The 19,578-nt window shown below is 51.6% G+C and overlaps 2 protein-coding genes, 1 long non-coding RNA gene and 1 pseudogene across 9 annotated transcripts in view; 2 read left to right on the forward strand and 2 right to left on the reverse strand.

Moving 5' to 3' along the window:
- Positions 1-6,574, forward strand: part of LOC147016285 (ran-binding protein 3-like) — a 62,422-nt gene extending 55,848 nt beyond the window's left edge. For all 7 annotated transcript variants that reach the window (XM_085844875.1, XM_085844878.1, XM_085844876.1 and 4 more), the window contains 3 exons: positions 13-161; positions 770-1,010; positions 5,986-6,574. In XM_085844875.1, the coding sequence (XP_085701001.1) occupies positions 13-161; positions 770-1,010; positions 5,986-6,026 (431 nt within the window). In that variant the 3' untranslated portion in view covers positions 6,027-6,574. The remainder of the gene's footprint in view (positions 1-12; positions 162-769; positions 1,011-5,985) is intronic.
- LOC147016286 (uncharacterized) lies at positions 44-18,448 on the reverse strand. Its single transcript, XR_015049021.1, has 3 exons — positions 18,024-18,448; positions 7,671-7,719; positions 44-181 (listed from the first exon to the last, which is right to left on the reverse strand). It is a non-coding gene; the product is annotated as an uncharacterized LOC147016286 (long non-coding RNA).
- LOC147016287 (uncharacterized) lies at positions 1,178-5,972 on the forward strand. The gene is made up of 4 exons (XM_085847691.1): positions 1,178-1,252; positions 1,551-1,785; positions 1,874-3,040; positions 3,303-5,972. The coding sequence occupies exons 1-4, from the start codon at positions 1,178-1,180 to the stop codon at positions 5,192-5,194; spliced, it is 3,369 nt and encodes a 1,122-aa protein (XP_085703817.1). The 3' UTR covers positions 5,195-5,972.
- LOC147016288 (signal recognition particle RNA) lies at positions 12,541-12,681 on the reverse strand (annotated as a pseudogene).
- Positions 18,449-19,578: the final 1,130 nt, after the last annotated feature.

Below are 19,578 nucleotides of genomic sequence, written 5' to 3' on the forward strand. Positions count from 1 at the left end.
TTTGCCTTGCAGTGATGCGAAACCAGGGCAGTTTGCGGGTGGTTCTGAACGCGCCACTCTGGGCTGGGCTTTTGGCAGAGAGGGCAGGAGAGCGAGGGCTCCGTCTGGCAGCCCCTTCACCTGACTCACCCTCCCCCTCTCCTCGGATCTTTCTTGTTACAGTGGGTGATTATTCTGTTTCCTGTGGTGCACAGAACATAACGATTAGAAATGTCTTGCACACTTATGTTAAATACAATAGTTGTGTCATTCTCCAAAAAGAAATCTGGCTGCCTTGTAAGGTGCCAGATACATATTGTGTGGACAAATATAGCACATTTGATTTACTATTTTTCAGCAATATGGAGCAAGCCCCTAAATATCCAGAAATATATGCAAAGTTGAAGCTTCTAGAATAGCCAAAACACAGAACAAAATGCAGCGGAAAGGGGGAAACACACCAATTTCAGTGTAGATGACACTTGAAGGATGATTGTGTGTCGGGGGGAATGGTATTGCGAGGGGAGAGGGAGGACAATGCCTATATTTCACTCCACACACACACATCTATGTATCGCACACACTTAAATGACATGTCACTTTTCCAATATCCTTCCCAAACACCTTTCTTTTCTCCTCGAGTGGTGTATTAAGGTTTGGCAGATGTTGTTTTATGGTTTTCACCATCTTGTCATCTGTACATATTTTTAATACTTGTGGCTCAATGTTTGTGGAGATGCTTTATTATGCATTTTTTTTTAATCATTGTTTTCTGTGTCATGCATTGCAGGGAAGTGTTAAAGACATTGGACAGTTGTATGCGGCACTGCACCACCGGCTACTCGCCCTTCGTAGTCGAGCAAACACCGAAGGTTCCATGCCTGAAAGACTTGGGTTCGGAGTATCTACTCCAGATAAACTTTGTTCTGGAGTTGAGACAGGGGTTTGTGCTGGAGCCGTGAAGGTTGATGGCCCTGGAGGAAGTGAAGAATGCACCACAAAAGATACCGAAGCGCAAACGCAGAGCCAGGGTACCTTTTTTTTTTTTTCTTCCTCTTCTTTATTGTTTGTTTCCTGACATTGAAAGGGTATTGAGGTTTCACCACAGCAGGCAAAAGATGGAGCTCCACCTTATCAGAGATTGTAAGAAAAGCTCAATTACACAGGCTTCCATACTGTATGCAGGGCAAACGAGCACATGCACGGCAGGCCACATTGTACGTATGGCTGTGAAGTAGTGCATTCACAGTGGGCCACACTGCACACGGGCAAAGTAGGGCATTCACAGAGGCTCCCACTGTACACATGAGCAAAGATATTTATTCACAGTGAGACATGCTCTTTGTAGAGGTGATGGAGTGTGTTTACAATGAGCTACATTGTACATAGGGGTGAGTGAGTGTTCACCGCAGGTCTATGTAGGGGTGAAGGAGTGTGTTCACTCTGTCTACATGTCTGAAGGGTCATTCCATGCCATCTCACCTCGTGGTGCCCACATGATTTTTTCACAGAAATACCTCCATTAAACCAAATCGGTTGCAGAATATGTCAGTTTTGCTTCATGAGAGCAGGCTCAATATAATTTGGCGGGAGCGAGCCTCGATGCCAGGAGTGAGCCTTGGCACCGGGAGCGAGCCCCGGCGCAGCGCCAGTGCGTGGAGCGAGCCCCAGCGCTGCGAGCGAGCCTTGGCGCCGATGCTGGGAGTGAGCCCTGGCGCAGTGCCGGGAGCGAGCCTCGGCACCAGGTGCGAGCTTTGGCACCGGGAGCGATCCTCTGCGCTGCGCCGGTGCTGGGAGCGAGCTCTGGCGCAGTGCCAGGAGCGAGCCCCGGCGCTGCGAGCGACCCCCAGTTCAGCGAACGAGCTTCGGCGTTGCGAGTGAGCCCCGGTGCCAGGAGCGAGCCCCGGTTCAACGAGCGAGCCTCTGCACTGCGCTGGTGCCTGGAGCGAGCCCCGGCGCCGCGCCGGTGCCTGGAGCGAGTCCTGGCACTGTGCCGGCGGGAGTGAGCATCGGTGCCAGGAGCGATCCTCGGCATCGGCGCCGGTGCCTGGAGCCAGGAGCGAGCCTTGGCACTGGGAGCGAGCCTCGGCATCAGCGCCGGTGCCGGGAGCGAGCCCCGGTGCCGGGAGTGAGCCTCTACGAGCGAGCCCCGGTTCAGCGAGCGAGGCACTGCACCGGGACGGTGCCTGGAGCCAGCCCCGGCACCACGCTGGCGGCAGCGAGCCTTGGCGCCAACCCTGGCACCGTGCCGGCGGGAGCGAGCCTCGGCGCCAACCCTGGCACTGTGCCGGCGGGAGCGAGCCTCATCATCGTCGCCGGCGGGAGCGAGCCTCGGTGCCAGGGGCGAGCCTTGGCACTGGGAGCGAGCCTCTGCGCTGCGCCGGTGCTGGGAGCGAGCCCTGGCACCGTGCCGGGAGCGAGCCTCTGCGCCAGGAGCGAGCATCGGCGCTGCGAGCGAGCCCCAGTTCAGTGAGCGAGCCTCGGCATCGGCGCTGGGACCGAGCCCCGGCACACCGGTGCCGGGAGCGAGCCTTTGCGCCGCCCCGGTGCCTGGAGCGAGCCTCGGCGCAGCGAGCGAGCCTCGGTGCCACGCCGTTGCTGGGAGCGATCCTCGGTGCCAGGAGCGGGCCTCGGCACCGGGAGCGAGCCCCGGTTCAGCGAGCGAGCCTCCGCGCCGGCGCCTGGAGCGAGCCCTGGAGCGAGTGCTGGCGCTGTGCCGGCGGGAGTGAGCCTCGGTGCCAGGAGCGAGCCTTGTCACCGGGAGCGAGCCTCTGCGAGCGAGCCCCGGTTCAGCGAGCAAGCCTCGGTGCCACGCCGTTGCTGGGAGCGATCCTCGGCGTCAACCCTGGCAGCGTGCCGGCGGGAGCGAGCCTCGGCGCCAACCCTGGCACTGTGCCGGCGGGAGCGAGCCTCGGTGCCAGGGGCGAGCCTTGGCACTGGGAGCGAGCCTCTGCGCTGCGCCGGTGCTGGGAGCGAGCCCTGGCACCGTGCCAGGAGCGAGCATCGGCGCTGCGAGCGAGCCCCAGTTCAGTGAGCGAGCCTCTGCATCGGCGCTGGGACTGAGCCCCGGCACACCGGTGCCGGGAGCGAGCCTTTGCACCGCCCCGGTGCTGCGCCGGTGCCTGGAGCGAGTCCTAGCACCATGCTGGTGGGAGCGAGCCTCGGCGCAGCGAGCGAGCCTCAGTGCCACGCCGTTGCTGGGAGCGATCCTCAGCGCCAGGAGCGGGCCTCGGCACCGGGAGCGAGCCCCGGCGCCTAGAGCGAGCCCTGGAGCGAGCCCCGGCGCCTGGAGCGAGTGCTGGCGCTGTGCCGGCGGGAGTGAGCCTCGGTGCCAGGAGCGAGCCTTGTCACTGGGAGCGAGCCTCTGCGAGCGAGCCCCGGTTCAGCGAGCGAGCCTCGGTGCCACGCCGTTGCTGGGAGGGATCCTCGGCGCCAACCCTGGCACTGTGCCGGCGGGAGCGAGCCTCGGTGCCGGGAGCGAGCGCTGGCGACGCAGCGAACCTCTGCGCCGCGCCGGTGCCTGGAGCCAGCCCCGGCGCCGCGCCGGTGCCTGGAGCGAGCCCCGGCGCCGCCTCATTGCCAGGAGCGAGCCCCGGCGCCGCGCCGGTGCCTGGAGCGAGCCTCGTTGCCAGGAGCGAGCCTCGGCGCCAGCGCTGGCACCGTGCCGGTGGGAGCGAGCCTCGGTGCCAGGAGCGAGCCTTGGCACTGGGAGCGAGCTTCGGCATCAGTGCCGGGAGCGAGTCCCGGCGCTGCAACGAGCCTCTGCGCTGCGCCAGGAGCGAGCCCCGGCGCCGCCTCGTTGCCAGGAGCGAGCCTCGGCGCCAGCGCTGGTACCGTGCCGGTGGGAGTGAGCCTCGGTGCCAGGAGCGAGCCTTGGCACTGGGAGCGAGCTTCGGCATCAGTGCCGGGAGCGAGTCCCGGCGCTGCAACGAGCCTCTGCGCTGCGCCAGGAGCGAGCCTCGGTGCCAGGAGCGAGCCTCGGTGCCAGGAGCGAGCCTCATCGTCACCGGCGAGAGCGAGCCTCGGTGCCAGGAGCGAGCCTTGGCACTGGGAGCGAGCATCGGCGCCAGTGCCGGGAGCGAGCCCCGGCGCTGTGCCGGTGCCGGGAGCGAGCCTCGGCGTTGCAAGCGAGCCCTGGTGCTGCGAGCGAGCCTCCGCGCCAGGAGCGAGCCTCTGCGCTGCGCCGTTGCTGGGAGCGAGCCCTGGCGCCATGCCGGGACTGAGCCTCTGCGCCAGGAGCGAGCCTCTGCGCTGCGCCGGTGCTGGGAGCGAGCCCTGGCGCCATGCCGGGACTGAGCCTCTGCGCCAGGAGCGAGCCCCAGTTCAGCGAGCGTGCCCCGACGCACCGGTGTCTGGAGCCAGCCCCGGCGCTGCGTCGGTGCCTGGAGCGAACCCTGGCGCCATGCTGGTGGGAGCGAGCCTCGGCATCGGCGCCAGTGCTGGGAGCGAGCCCCGGCGCCTGGAGCGAGCCCCTGCACTGTGCTGGGAGCGATCCTCGGTGCCTGGAGCAAGCCCCTGTGCTGTGCCAGTGCCGGGAGAGAGCCTCGGCGCAGCGAGTGATCCTCGGCGCCAGGAACACGCTTCGGCACTGGGAGCGAGCCCCGGTGCTGCACCGGTGCCTGGAGCGAGTCCTGGCGTCGCGCTGGTGCTTGGAGCGAGCCCCGATGCCTGGAGCAAGCCTCGGCATTGCGAGCGAGCCCTGGCACGGCGATCGAGCCTCTGCGCGGTGCCTGAAGCCAGCCCTAGCGCCGTGCCTGCGGGAGCAAGCCTCAGTGCCAGGAGCGAGCATCGGCGCCGGTGCCGGGAGCGAGTCCCGGTGCCTGGAGCGAGCCCCGGCGCTGTGCCGGTGCCAGGAGCGAGCCTCGGCGTTGCGAGCGAGCCCTGGCGCTGTGACCGAGCCCCGGCGCAGCGAGCGAGCCTCGGTGCCGGGAGCGGAGCGCGCCCTGGCGCCGTGCCTGCGGGAGCAAGCCTCAGTGCCAGGAGCGAGCATCGGCGCCGGTGCCGGGAGCGAGTCCCGGTGCCTGGAGCGAGCCCCGGCGCTGTGCCGGTGCCAGGAGCGAGCCTCGGCGTTGCGAGCGAGCCCTGGCGCTGTGACCGAGCCTCGGCACCAGGAGCGAGCCTCGGTGCCTTTCCGCCTCCCCTACCAGGGTTTAACCGCCCTGGCCCGTTGTCCTCCCCTCTCCCCCCCCATCCAACGCACTCCACCACATGTTAGGTGTTAACCACCATGGCGCTGAGACGATCGACAATCTCCGGACCACTGGAGTGGACGTCAGTTGCAGTATGGGACTGCGAACCATCTCAATGTCTGTTATCTTGATGTCGCCTGCGGCAAATGCCGACGCAGTGCCCCGATCCAGTCCATTGGATCTGCACAATTGGCATGGCGGGAAAGACCATCTGCCCGGAAGAGTGCGGGGCACAGTGCTCACTGAAATTGCTCGGCCGGCGGCGCAAAGCACGCAACGACCCAGCGGTTAACTTTGTTCGGCTCAGCCAACCCAGGTCAGCAGTCTGTGGTTGCCGAAGGAATGCCCGTCGTCAACCTTAACAGACTCCCCGGAGAGGGCCATGCCACACACAGTCGCAAGCACTGTGGAGATATTTGGGGGGAGGGGAGTGGGATCCGTGTCTGTGGGTGACCCTCTTCTGAGACGTCGTGGTTGTACCACATGTCTTGGAGGATGGACCTGTCCCCATGAGCTCGGCCGTACCATGGACCGGTTACTGCATGCAGTCGATCGGTCCATGGGAGGCAGGCTGCTGCTCAAGACACCATGTGATTTTCGAACTGCAGCGCTGGCGCCGGGAGCGAACCTGGCGCTGCGCAAGCATGTTGACAGTTTTTATATTGACCAAAAATATTGCTGATAATGCTGACAAACCAACCAAGGCCTGTTTCTTGATTTCTTAAGCCAAGTAAAAGTATCATAATCTTGTTTTAATGAAACATTGATATTGTTTAATAACCCAGGATTTGTCTTTTTTTTGGCTTTTGTTTTTCAGATGAAAACGAATCAAAAGAACAGCAAAGCGATCAGCAATGAAATGAAGCCCTCTTGTACTCTCTCTCATTCATTGTCGCTCTCTCACAATCGCTCTACCTTCTCTCTGTCTTGCACCCTCTCTCACACTCCTACACACCTGTTGAATAAAATCTGGGTTTGACACTCCGAAAAAGTGACTTTTTAACTTTTCGGAATTGTTTCGTGAATGGACAGTAAACTTGTTCTTTTTATCTCGAACACCCCGTCTGTGAATTATTGATTGGTTTCCTTGCAATACCCCGACCTTTTTTGGGAGCAAATCGCTGGATGGCCAAAATATTAACTGCAGTTCAAAGGTGGTGACAAAGCAGTGATTGATTAGATTTTATTAATGCTTTAACATCAGACAAGCAAATTAAGTTATTCCTCTTTGATGTATTTGTAAAATATAGTTTGACTGTGTTAACTTTTGGATAACATTTCTTTTTAAAATCGTAACAGATCCGCTTCATAAAATGGGTCCTGAGATGGCATTACAAATCAAAGGACTCCTGCAAAGTTAATCATCCAGTTTTTGTTCCATTAAAGGTTTTTCTCTGAGAGGTAAATGAACCTTTTTGATTACAGGCTGGTTGGAAGCAGATACTTAATTGTTCCATGAAGTTTTCATGAGTCACTCCTTCAGGAAAGATGAGTTATTCCCAACATGTTTAATGTCATTTAATAATGTTCGCGCTTTGCTCCTTGTGTGATTACTATTTTATCAGACACGATCTACACTACTCGGGAATTGAACCCTGGGCCGTTTTGAACCCTGAATACGGGACTTTCAAAATGACGTGATCTGCTCCAGAATGCTCGGTGTGCACGTGCAAAACCCTTCAGCATCGATGTTGATTGGGGCATCAACGTATAATGTGTATGTACGCGTAATAAGGATCGTCACCTAAAATGCCCCACAAAGCTTCTAAATTAAGCCAAAAATACTTGGAAAAGTACTCGAGAGATCGGGGTGTGCCTCTGCACAATGAAAGAGTTGTAGAACTTTCTCAGCTCACCAACAGTGCAGACTTCTAAAGATGTGGACAGTTTGCAAGGCTGAAGAACTGTGGACGGAAGTGTTCCACCCAAACCCTCGAACATCGCTGCCACTCGTGAATGCACTTTGAACCTTGTGGGATTGCTTTCTATTATCATAGCTGCGTGGTAATTTATTTAAGGCCAAATAAAAGTTTTTAAAAAATACCAGTTGAGCATCCGGATTTTTTTTTTAAAGGAAGGAGGCGAGGTGACCCTTTTTATTTATTTACCTTTTTTTTTTCAAAATGCCCACCAGCTATTAGTACCAGACGCCAGTTTTTTCAAAAATAATTACACGTCATGTTCCAGACATGTCAGCTTTTTTACGCCCAAACAAATATGATGTGGGTCGTATACCTGACACCACTCTCATGCATATTGGAGTCATTGCCTTGAGTACAAATTTTAGAAAGGTTTTGTACATTTTCTGCAAATACTACCTGTCGCTTCGACATCACGTACACACTCACCAAGCCAATTAAAAATGCAACCCACAGTTCTAAACAAGTATATAATAAATACATGGAGAAATACAAAAACTACTACACACTTTGTGCATATTAAAATTATTGATCGACAGGAAACGTTTAATACACAGATTTACATCATGGGATGTGGACTCACCGGCACTCCCCGCTGGAACTCCCCCGCTGGAACTCCCCCCTGGCGAAATCTGAGAAAATGTCACAGTGAGCGAGCGTCACATCGAGAACTGTTCCCACAAACCATAGCTTCAGAACTCTTAAAGATTCCGTCCAAATTTGCAAACGGATGAAAATGATTCATCACGTTCACGCGATTCCTCTATATTCTACATCCGTCGCGCAATTTGCTCGTTTTAAAACCAGTCGTATATTGCATCATTTAAATCCGAAGCGTGCACCGAGTTTTACTGCAGCAGCTGTGGTGGAACGTACGTACGTAGACATGTACACAGATCAGTATTGCTCACAGATCAGTGTTGCTCGCATATCGCACGTGGAAAGGGAAAGTGGCAGTGAACGGAAGGCGCCAGTACAGCTCACGGTGCTGCGGCTTGGGGGAAGCAATAAAAACTCCGTATGGACATTGGGAAAATGATCGATTCAAGGAATGGTGCAAGTCGTACATGAGGAGGATACAGATTTTTAAGTGGTGCAAACCGCTTCAATATATATGGTGTGTCCTTCCTTCCATCCATCCATACATCCGTCCAAAATGAAGAAGAATAATCTTTATAACCACCATGTTTCACTTGTTTCTAGTTTGTTATTGTTTTGCTGTTTTTGTGTTATTGATTAGGAAAGGAGGGTCACCCCAACTGTTGGGTAAATAACCATCAGACCTCCACGGGGATACTTTTTAAGCGGTGCAGTCACGTCACTGCACACCTTCCTTCAGACACTGGTGCGATCCCCCCCCCCCCGGGGATGTTTGACAAAATAAAGGAGGCAGGTTCAAAAAGGAAGCAGTTGGGGACGATCAGCTGTGTTTTTTTTTTTGATTTGTCCTAATGTTTGTCTGAAATTGGAAAGTCGATGCCATACGTCATTAGCAACAAAGTAATGGCGACGACTCTTTGGCAAAGCACATCTTGACGCCGTGAAAGTACACAAAGCTTGTCAGGTCAGGTCAGGTATGGGAGAATGCGCCAGAGCAGCACGTCGCTGCGTCTACTTTCCGCAGGTACTCCAGGGGCCTCCGTCTAACCATCCCCCAGGCAGATGCCTGGCCGATCCCCATCTCCTTGAGATGCCGATCAACCTGCTGCAACCACGAGTTACGTAGTCGGCCCATTGGCCTCCTCCACTCATGAGATTCCCTCGCTGAGAGAATGGCGAGCAGGATCAGCGTCAGGAAAACGAGCCACATGTCCATACAGCCGCAGCTGACGCTCACGGACGATGCAGGTAACAAATCTCATTTGAGTCTCTCGGCAACCACTCGTTGGACACACAGTCCGACCAGTGATAGCCAAGGATTGTCCGAAGAGACCTGGTACCAAAGGAATTAAGTCTCCGTCTCAGATCCTTGGTCAGAGTCCAAGTCTCGCATCCATAGAGCAAGACTGGAAGCACCAAGGACCTGAAGACTTGGACTTTTCTCCTCATGCACAGGTATCAGCAGCACCACACCCCATTATCCAGTGAATCTATGACTCCCCAGGCCCGACCCAGACGTCGATTGACCTCTGACTCGCAGCCGGCAGAGATATGAATATCACTGCCAAGGTAAGTGAATCTCTGCACGACCTCAACATCCTCACCACAAACATGCACAGACAGGACAGCGGCATCCAAGATGTCATTGAAAGCTGGATCTTAGTTTTGACCCAGGAAACCCATAATCCCAGTGGCGCCGACAACTCATTCAGCACCTTGAAGGCCCCCAAAAGGATATCTAAAGTCTCCGCAAAGATGACTGCATCATCTGCCAAATCAAGGTCAGAGATCTTGACATTCCCAAACTATGCACCGCAGCTTGATATCTCCGACATCCTCCCGAGAATCCAATCGATACAAGTGCTGAAAAGTGTGGGGGCCAGTACACACCCCTGAAGAACTCCAGTAACAACTGGAAATAAGTCAGAGATGGTACCACCACATCTCACAGCACTCTCAGTACCAGAGTAGAGTTCAGATGTCAGATCGATCAGTTTTGGTGGCACCCCACGAAGACCAAGAATCCTCCAGAGGGCATCCCGATTCACCGAATCGAACGCTTTACAGAGATCAACAGAGGCTGCAAGCAGCCCCTGCCCAAACTCTCGTCTGCGTTTGGTGAGGACAGGAAGAGCAAGGATATGGTCAATTGTTGACCTCTGTGGTGTAAAGCCTGACTGCTCTGGACGCTGGTGCTCAAGCAGATGGTGGCGAACCCGATCAAGAATTATCCAAGCAAAGACCTTGCCCGGCACTGAGAGCAGCGTCACCCCTCGGTAGTTGTTTCAGTCTTGGCGATCACCCTTCCCTTTCCAGAGAGGGACAACAAGGCCCCTCTTCCAGTCAGTTGGGATGATGCCTGTGTTCCAAGCAGAGCACAGAACTGCATGCAACGATACGAGTGCAGCATTTCCACCAGCCTTGAGAAGTTTAGTATGGATGCCACAGATCCCTGGAGCTTCACCCCATTTCAACCGGTTCACCGCAGCCTGTGTTTCCACAAGCGAAGGTGGTGTCACAGTTGATTGGAGGGTCAGCAACAGGGATTGTAACACCCCTGACGTCCAACTCGACAGCTGGTGGATCAACGTGGCACAACCGCTCAAAGTCACCGGCCCAGCGGGCCTTCACTTCGGACTCCTCTGGCAAGAGCCCACCACCCTCTGCTCTAACTGCAGTACAACCAGGGATGGGCTTGGATGAACGCAATGCGCGAATTCCCCTGTAAGCAGGACGAGAATCCCTTGACCACAGGTGATGCTCTACCCCCACAGATTCCTCGCACGTAGTTTTATGCCTCAGCTCCCTGAACAGCTCAGCTCTGCCATTCAGCCTGGCCCTGCGACTCTGGTCAATGGTATCCAGTGTCCTTTGAGAGACAAAATTCTTCTTTGCACTGCGGTGAGTTCCAAGACATCCACCGGCAACATCGAGGACGGTGGTCTTGAAGGGACTCCACAACTCTTCAGGACCTCCCAAAGCACCCAGACTCCTCAAATCTCCACTCAGCCTGTTTGCAAACTCCTCAGCTACCCTCTCATCCTTCAGCTTGCCAACATCGGGATTCTCCTGGATTTCTCCTGGATTCTCATTCTCCTGGATTTAAGGTGCAACTTCAGAGTTGCTACAACAAGCCGGTGGTCAGTATTGAGGAACTGAGCACTCCGGTAGACCCTGCAGTTCTGGATCATCCTCCAGCAACCATCAACGAGGACATGGTCAATCTCCTTTGCCACACCGCCAGCGTTGGAATACCAAGTCCAGCGATGTGCTTGTGAGCGCTGAAACCATGAACCGGCCACCCTAAGTCCATGACTTCTTGCAAAGTCAAGGAACTTAGTGCTATTCCGGTTCATAGTACCTGACCCTTGTGTTGGCTATTATATACGTGTTTGATGGACCAGGTAGACTTCCCTGAGGGAGACACCGTATCCATTTTGGGTGCTTCTGAAGACCGATGGAAAGGTCATAAACGGGAGCTTGTGAATGCACAGGGTAAGTTTAGAAATCAACTTTTTTAATGATATTTACATTCATCCTTTTTGAGGTGGAGGCGAGTGTGAGCAGTGAGGGCTATTATAAGTACATGTCTTGTTTATTTGGTTCTGGGGATATGAGAAATTGTATTACAAGGTTTTTTTTTTGGGGGGGGGGGGGTTGCATCTAATTGCTAAAAGGAGAAGCGTATGTGCGGTTGTTATTCGGCCGAGGCTGAGTAAAGTTGAGTTGAGGCCATTTATTCCAGCTGTGTGAAACGGTGTAACCGATACCTTTGAAACGGATTTTGGAAAGGCCACATTTTCCATCCAATCATGTAAGTTTGTGTGGAGCTCGCTTTTACCATTGCACACATTAATAATTTGGTGAACTTTTTTGTGGGATTGCTATGAAAGTCATAAAGTACAAATTGATGAGTCTTTCCTAGTGTTGGGAAAGGAGGTGCACAGAACACACTGCACAAGCTCAAGTACATCTCAACTTACCATGAGAGATGGTTCGAACCCAAATTTTCCAAGTCCGAATCAAAAAATCCAGGAAAAGGCAGGAATCTTGAATCAATTTTCCAGGAATTTTATTTGTTTGAAAACTTTTCTCAGCTCCAGGTCGAAAATGAGGCTTGCACCATCTCTAATCTCTATCACATGTCCCGTGTTAGCGGTGGGGCCTAATGGACAACATCTATCTATAATTCCAGCAATCTCTGTGTGTGTCTGTGACTGCTGTTTCTCGACAACCACTGGTCCGATCTAATTGAAACTTGCCAGGTATATTGCTGGGGACCTAAGTATGTGCCTTTTCAAGGTTTGATATTAATCGGACAAGTGGTTCCCAAGTTATGGCCATTTATTTACCAAACCAATGAAAGGACACGTTGCTGCGTAGGCGTGGCCGATGGGGAAGAGATCATCAGCTGCGTTCACCATTGCGGGTTACAACGTATGGACTTCCGGAATGTGATGACTTACTGTATTCTAATAATTTCTCGATTTCTTATGCACATTTATAAACACAATGCCCCAATCCAGTCGTCGTTTACGAGAGCGAAGGAACGGCCTGCGTGGTTTTCTGAGTTTTTTTTTTTTTGGTTTGCACGTATGGCCACGCACGTACGGGCATGCAAGAATGAAGGAACGGCCAGTGTGGTTGTTGTTTCTGGCACACGGTTGGAAATATATATATTTTTCTTTTGCACGTACGGCCATGCACGTACTAGTAGAAGATCTTCTTTCGGCTGCTCCCGTTAGGGGTCACCACAGCGGATAATCCGTTATGATCCGCATACTGATTTGGCATAGGTTTTCCGCCGGATGTCCTTCCTGACGCAACACTGGTCGCCTCTTACGACACAGGGATAAGGATTGGGTTTCGCCATGATTCCGGGCTGCCCTACACCCTCTCATAGCGCGGCCCAGCACAGAGCTCCCATCCTCAAGCGATCCTCCAACCCAAACCTCCGAGTAGCCGGATTACAGGTGCACGCCACTACACCCGGTATTCACTTACTAGTAGAAGATAATGAGCACTAAAATTATTCTGAACTTTGTGTTGACTGGAACTTTCAATTGTTATTTTTCATCTCTTTTGCACAAGGGCCTCGGCCGACATTCCACAATGTGGTCAAGGATGGTTGTGGACACCCATTACTTTATTTATTCACTGCTGCTGCCGCTTGCTTGTGTTAAATGGTAGGAACTGGACATCTCTCATCCATGGTGCGATGGGATGGGGATAGATAGGGAGGGAGGTGGGGGGCTCTTGGCCCCGTCATTTTTGGTGGGCTTTCCCCCCTGTAGTGGGGCAACTTAGCATAACAATTGTGCATTTTGTGAGGAAAGCACCAAATTTGGCACACTAGTAGCCTATCATATGATGAACAGATTTGGATATTGGGCCATCTCAAATTCAGCCGCTGATGGCTGTGGCAGCCGTTTTCCAAAATGGCTGCTAGCAGTTACTATAGTTTCACTCTAACATTGGTTTGAACATTTGTTAAAAGCTGAATTAAGAAAAACATAACCTGTAGCCACCTCAAGTTTAAAGATAGCCGCCATTTTGCAAGATGGCTGCTAATTATTTGTTGTACCGGACGACTATCTCACTCATAGAAATTGGTTGTTGAGAATGGTGGCAAACGAATCGCGGGCTGCGTCTGATTGATATGAATACCAACATCGCTTATGTAAAGTCAGTGGTTGTTGAGCATGGTTGCAAACGAATCATGGGCTGCGTCTCATCCATATGAATACCGACATCTCCCTCATAGAAATTGATCGAGAGATGTCTGATTTAAATGTTCTGAATCAGTGACACAGTCTGCTCTGTTAATATTCTCTCGATTTTGTGAGCACTCTCCCTCACACACACACAAAGCTGTGCATTCAAGTGCGGCCTTTTTGCACTTGCAACGCTTCAGACAGCTCTTCTTGCACTTGCACGATACTAGCTCATATCAGGTGTGGGCTGCTTTGGGTAGCTTCGTCCAGTGTGGCTCGTACACCCCCTCGTCATTCTTGACCCAGCCCCAGCTGGATGGAGGAGGCAGCTCTGGCGTTGGTAGCAGTGTTTGACCCCACACATGGCCTCCTTGGTAGGCCGCCCTCTTCACATGCTCCTCCAGAGCTGCCTTGGTTGGCGGGATCAGCTGCACGTTGTTCTTCTTCGCGAAGAGTTTCTTCCAGGCCGTGTCAATGTCGTTGCACGTGCTGGTTCTGTCATAGAGCAATATGACGAACCTCTCGATGGTGTGCATGACATCGTCTGGTTATGCCACTTGGTGCAGAGGATAGCTTCAGCAGTGTGTCTGTAAGTTCTGGCAGAACGGTCCAGATTGTCCAAGCAGTCTTCTTACCATATCCAGCAAAGCTAGATACAGTGTCACACCCAGTCAGAGCGTGAAACATTGGGAGTGCCTGTGCCTTCTCTGGTCCTAGGCCAGCTGCTATTTCGTGGGCTGCCAGGTACCGAAAACTCTTCCCAGTGCCAAATGCTAGCCACAGTTCATCTTCTGGTTGCAGTCCCTGGGCCACTGACACAGCCAACACCACAACATCGGTGTCAACTGTCTTGATCAGTATCTTGTGGTGACCATGGTTGGCTGCATGGGATGCATGCAACAACATTCGACTGTCAGCTTCTTCATGGCTGCATGGGGCGAGCAAGGCCAGGTCTCACAGCAGTGGCTTGCTCAGGTCTGCCTCTCCATCAGTGATAACCAGCTGCTCGTCATCCTGGTCAAACCACCTGAAGATAGCTTCTGATAGGAACTTGAACAGCTCGGTCTTGTTGGTGTCCACTCGGAGGAAGTTCTGCCAGTTTCCAGGTATAAATGCTGCTCCGACCACGCGTCTATGCACTCCTTTTCCACGCTTTGATCTTGCACTGCGTTTCAGTGAATCAGCAACGTAGCCGTCCCAGACCAGGTCCAGGCGTGACACAGTCTGAAGCTTTGTTGACAGGTACGGTATGAAGACATCCTGGGCATAGTCATCAAAGTTCTTAGCTACCGCAGGCTTCAGCATCTGGACAATGACTGCCCCATCAAGAACTAGGCTGGTGGTACCAGGAGCCTCTGATTGGGCATTGGAGAACTCTTCAAAGCATTTGAGGAGATCACTCTTCGTACCTAGACGGAGACTTTCTCCATCGGAGAGAGCTGGAGAACACGCTTGATTCTCATGACGAAAGAACTCTTCAAGGTTTCCATCCCTCGTCTGGCAACCGATGTAGAGCCGTGAGAAAAGTGCCACGTCGTTCCTGAGACAGGCCAGCTGCTGTTTCCCTTTGCTCACACTTCTCGGGGTGGAAGTGCTAAACACCTTCAGCTTGTTCTGACGAATTGCATCATCAATTGGCTTGGTCCTTTCCACCAGGCATTCTCTGGTGAAAGCCTGGAACTGCTCTTGGCCAATCTTCTTCACATTCCTGACATTCTCAACTGCAGCAGGACCTGCAATTTCCTTTGTCCATGACTGAGGACCTGCAATCCGTGACTGAGATAATCCTATGACCAAACTGTTAACAATGGGATAGCATAGAGAACTCTATGGGCACAGAACAAAATAACAATGAATCGAGTCAACAAGTGTAAGGTGGCAACTCAACCGTGCACGATTCCGGGGTCAATATGCACGCACACCACTTCTACTACCATGTGCCAAGCCAATAGTGCTATGAATGTTTATCATTGGTTTTCATTCAGAATCTGTGTCTTGATAAGACTAATTTGTCCACTTTAATTTTTTTTTCTCAACCAAATCAAATTGTTACTTTCTTTGACCATTATTGGACCTTTATTAGTAAATAAACTTTCACTATCAACCTGCATTCCTCTCCAGTAAAGCAGATATGTGTCATAACAGTAACCACTGGTGACCATTTTGAAAAATGGCTGCCACAGCCATCAGCGGCTGAATTTAAGATGGCCCAATATCCAAATCTGTTCATAACATGATAGGCTACTAGTGTGCCAAATTTGGTGCTTTCCTCACAAAATGCACAATTGTTATGCTATATTTAGCTAACTTGCCCCACGATGTGACCATAACCTTCAACATTTAGGAGAGAAGGAGATTGGGACCATACTCTGTGCAGAGACCATACCAGGCACTCTGGACTCCACCCCTTCTCCACTCAAGCTCCTCCTTCACGAACACGGTCTCCACACGAGCTGCTGAAGCCAGAGACGACGCACCCACTGTCAGGTACCGCACCACGGAGTGGTGCTCAACAATCCACCCCCCCCCCCCGAAACGTATTGGTGGCACGTTCGTACAATCAAGTACAAAGGTACCGAGATCGTAACCTCAACTCCTTTCCCTTCCTGTTTCAATACTTTCTCTTCATCGGGTTTTCTGTGTCTGTCTGTGTGTGTGCGTGTCCTAGCGCCTGTCTGCTTAAGTAAGACTGCAGAAGAGTGTTATTGTTATTAGAGCGCGTGTGCTGTATACAATTGCACCGAGTTTGAAATGTCCCCAGCGTCGTCTACCACATCTCCGGTGGGTCCGGTGTCCCCCCGTCCCCCCCCCACGTGCCTCAAGACAGCCAATGACGGCCGTCTGGTAGATGCAGTGCGTAACCTCGACGGAAATGGCGGCAATTGACGGAAATACCCGAGTATTTCAATGGAAATTTGTGAAACTAATGTGTTATATATGTGAAAACCATTTAAATTATTGCTTGATGGAAAAAAACGAAGAAACGCTCCCCTCATGTACGAACGAACGAAAGACGTCATTTCCGTCCACCATGGCGTTTCGCGCCAAACGCAGAAAGCTAAGTTCTTCATATGCCATCATTCTCTTTAATATTAGCCATAAACAAGTGTTTCGTCATGCATTAGTAGTTGAAATTTACTTACAATAATTCTTTCGCGGCCCCCTGCCACGCTGTATCGAACAATTTCATTCCTTCTGTTATATATAAAGGTGCTTATCACAATAATAACAAGATTTTTACATTTCAAATATTAAGAACGCTTTTTATTTGTTTTTCAACTGAAAAAGCATAAATTGCATATTTTAATATTAGTGTACTCATTTGATTAACCACACGCACTGTATTGAAGGATTTCATTTGTTATTATTGGGGGCGAGAGAGGGGGGTGAGAGTGGGGGCGAGAGAGGGGGGTGAGAGTGGGGGCGAGAGAAGAGGGGGGAGACTAGGGGGAGCGAGAGAGAGGGGGTATCACAATTCTTGTTCTTCTTCGTTTGATATGACATCACAATTGACTCTGGGGACCTGAGTATGTTTCCCAGATGTTTCCCAAGTTATGGCCATTTATGATACGGTTGGTCCGATCTAATTGAAAAAAATGCCCCAATCCAGTCGTCGTTTACGAGAGTGAAGGAACGAAGCTGCACATACTGGCACGCCTCACCCACAAGAGAGGGTACTGGCACGAGAGAGGGGGAGAGAGGAGGGGGTGAGAGAGGTGGGGGGGAGGGGGAGTGAGGGGGGGTGAAAAAATGTCCCAATCCAGTCGTCGTTTACGCACCTACGGGCATGCACCTACGGGCCCGCACTAGTTTTTAATAAATTATTATAAGGAATGTTCCCTGCTCGTTTTTTTATTTTTTTATTTTTGCATTGATCCAGCATGGTCCGAATCCTAGCTTAGCCGGGACTTTATTCCCAACAACTCGTTCCTTTTCGCCGGTACGTCCTTGGCAGTGACGCTCTGCTGCATCCGATCCGGAAAAGTGATCCGGTTCGGTAGAGTGATCTGGTTCGGACAAGGCGTACCGAGGGCGTGTTCCCCGGTAATTAAACCACGTGATTAATTAGGTAACCCGATTAACCCACAGACGGGAGGACCCTCGGTCACGCAGTTGAGTTTTTGGCATCCACGGTCGGTTAAGCGACCTGCATCGTCACGGAATTATCCGTGTGCGACGGCCTACAATTCCGGGGAGTCTGGTGGGAGCCGAGATAGCTTCCCTCACCTCATGGTCTTCTCACCCGACCCCCGGCCCGCAACAATATATAATGAGGGTGAATCGGGCTTCGTGAAATACACGTCATCAATTTATTTATCCATTAATGACAATGACATCCATTAATGAGAAACATCATTCATCCGAAACACCCTTGGTCCCGACCATTCCGGATAAAGGAGGTTTTAGTGCATGAGAATTAAAGTGATCAACAAAGCCCCGTAATCAAATTGGTCGATACATGAATCGGACTGTATTCAAAAATTAACATGAGTAATTGCAACTAGCTCATTATACAATCAGTAATGAACATTCCAATAATAATTTTTAAAAAACAATATTTTAAAGGGGTTCAAAGGTCACGACCAGGGGCTAACCAGGTTTCAAAACCGTTTTACTCCTACCTGGTGGATGAGACAGGCTCTCCACGTCTTCCCCTCTTCTCTCCACGGTGCATTTCCGTATCTGAACTTAACAGAGAAAAGAAAGGCAGAGACAGAGAAAAACAAAGGGGATTCTCTCTCTCCCCATAACCACAATAGTTACAACACCATCAGTGTTCTACAATGTGGAGCATCAGTGTCATGCCAAAATATTTAATAACTTGTGGAATGCTCCATCTAAAGGGCCATTGTAAAATCTCAGGCCAAGTTAAGACAATTTGGCAAAGCTCAGGTGATCCAGAACACAATACGAGTGTACGTGGTTTTTAAGTAAAAATGTGGGCGCGCAAAACCCATGGAATGGAAAAACAAAATACATTCAAAATCAATCAACATCAACCAAAAAAAATAAATTTATTTTCCTCTTGTCCACTTTGCCAAACAATTTCCTTTACCTTTCACTCAAGCCTGTTCCACATCTATCATCACCATCACCCCCCTCCCACACCCCCTTGCCCTGCCCCCCTCAGCCTAAGTTTGCTCATTTTGATCCTCCCTACTCGACGGCTCATCATCCATTATCGACCGGCAACATCTCCCCCAACACCGAATCCCAAACACTGTAACCCTCATCCCATCTCTCCCTTCCCCCGTCTGTGTCCCTGTTACCATGGTACCTGCACCTTTCTTTCTCCCCCGTGGAGGCAGAGCCATGATGAGTGCTGCAAAGACACTCGCAAGGTCACTCAGGGGTCAGAAGACAAGATCAATGAGACTTGCATCATGATGCGACAAATCAAGTTTATGACTACCATGTAAAATATTCATGGTTATGGGGAAAGTTTGTTTTTTGTTAAAGCAAGACTGAAGGAATGAAGGCAAAAAAAACAAAACAAAAAAAAAACAAACAAACATTTAGCAACATAATTACCTGCGGTAAAAACAGCTACACCGCTACAGATGAGATTGTACACGGCAGCCAGAATGCATTTGGGAATTATAACAACAAAGCAAAAGTACACAATGGAGAGGGAGAAACTGAGATATTGCAATTAAATGAAAATTTTTAAAGGAAAACAAACAACAAAAGGAAGGCCTTCACTCATGCTTTACTCACCTGGTGTTCGATCCACTCGAGCCAGAGCGAGAGTGGGAAGAACGTCGATGGGGAGAATGAGATCGAGAGGTCGAGCGAGATGCCGAAAGTCCACTTTTGCCGCTGCTGTCACTGCTGGCGAGGTCGTATTTGGAAGCGTCACCCTCTTCCTCATTGTCCTCACTATCATCCTCATCTTAGTCCTGAGGAAAAATATTGGTCAAAAGAAAACATTCCACAAGTGTCTCCACCTCCACAAGAGGTGCAACAAATAAGGAAATGAGAAAAACTTGAAAGTGTAACTTCGACAAAAAGGTGAATTTGTGTTTGGTATTCAAATCAGAAAACACAACCGGCAAAACTCAGGGCCGACATTTCCACTACGGAGTAGTCTCCACCCAGGACCTTGCAGACATCATGTGCAGGGTTTTCTTAACAGGGGCAGAGAGTATCACGTGACTGAGGTAAGTAGATGATAAT

This window comes from Eptatretus burgeri, chromosome 11 (assembly GCF_056783735.1).
Source record: "Eptatretus burgeri isolate ZD-2024b chromosome 11, Ebu_testis_v1, whole genome shotgun sequence".
NCBI lineage: Eukaryota > Metazoa > Chordata > Myxini > Myxiniformes > Myxinidae > Eptatretus > Eptatretus burgeri.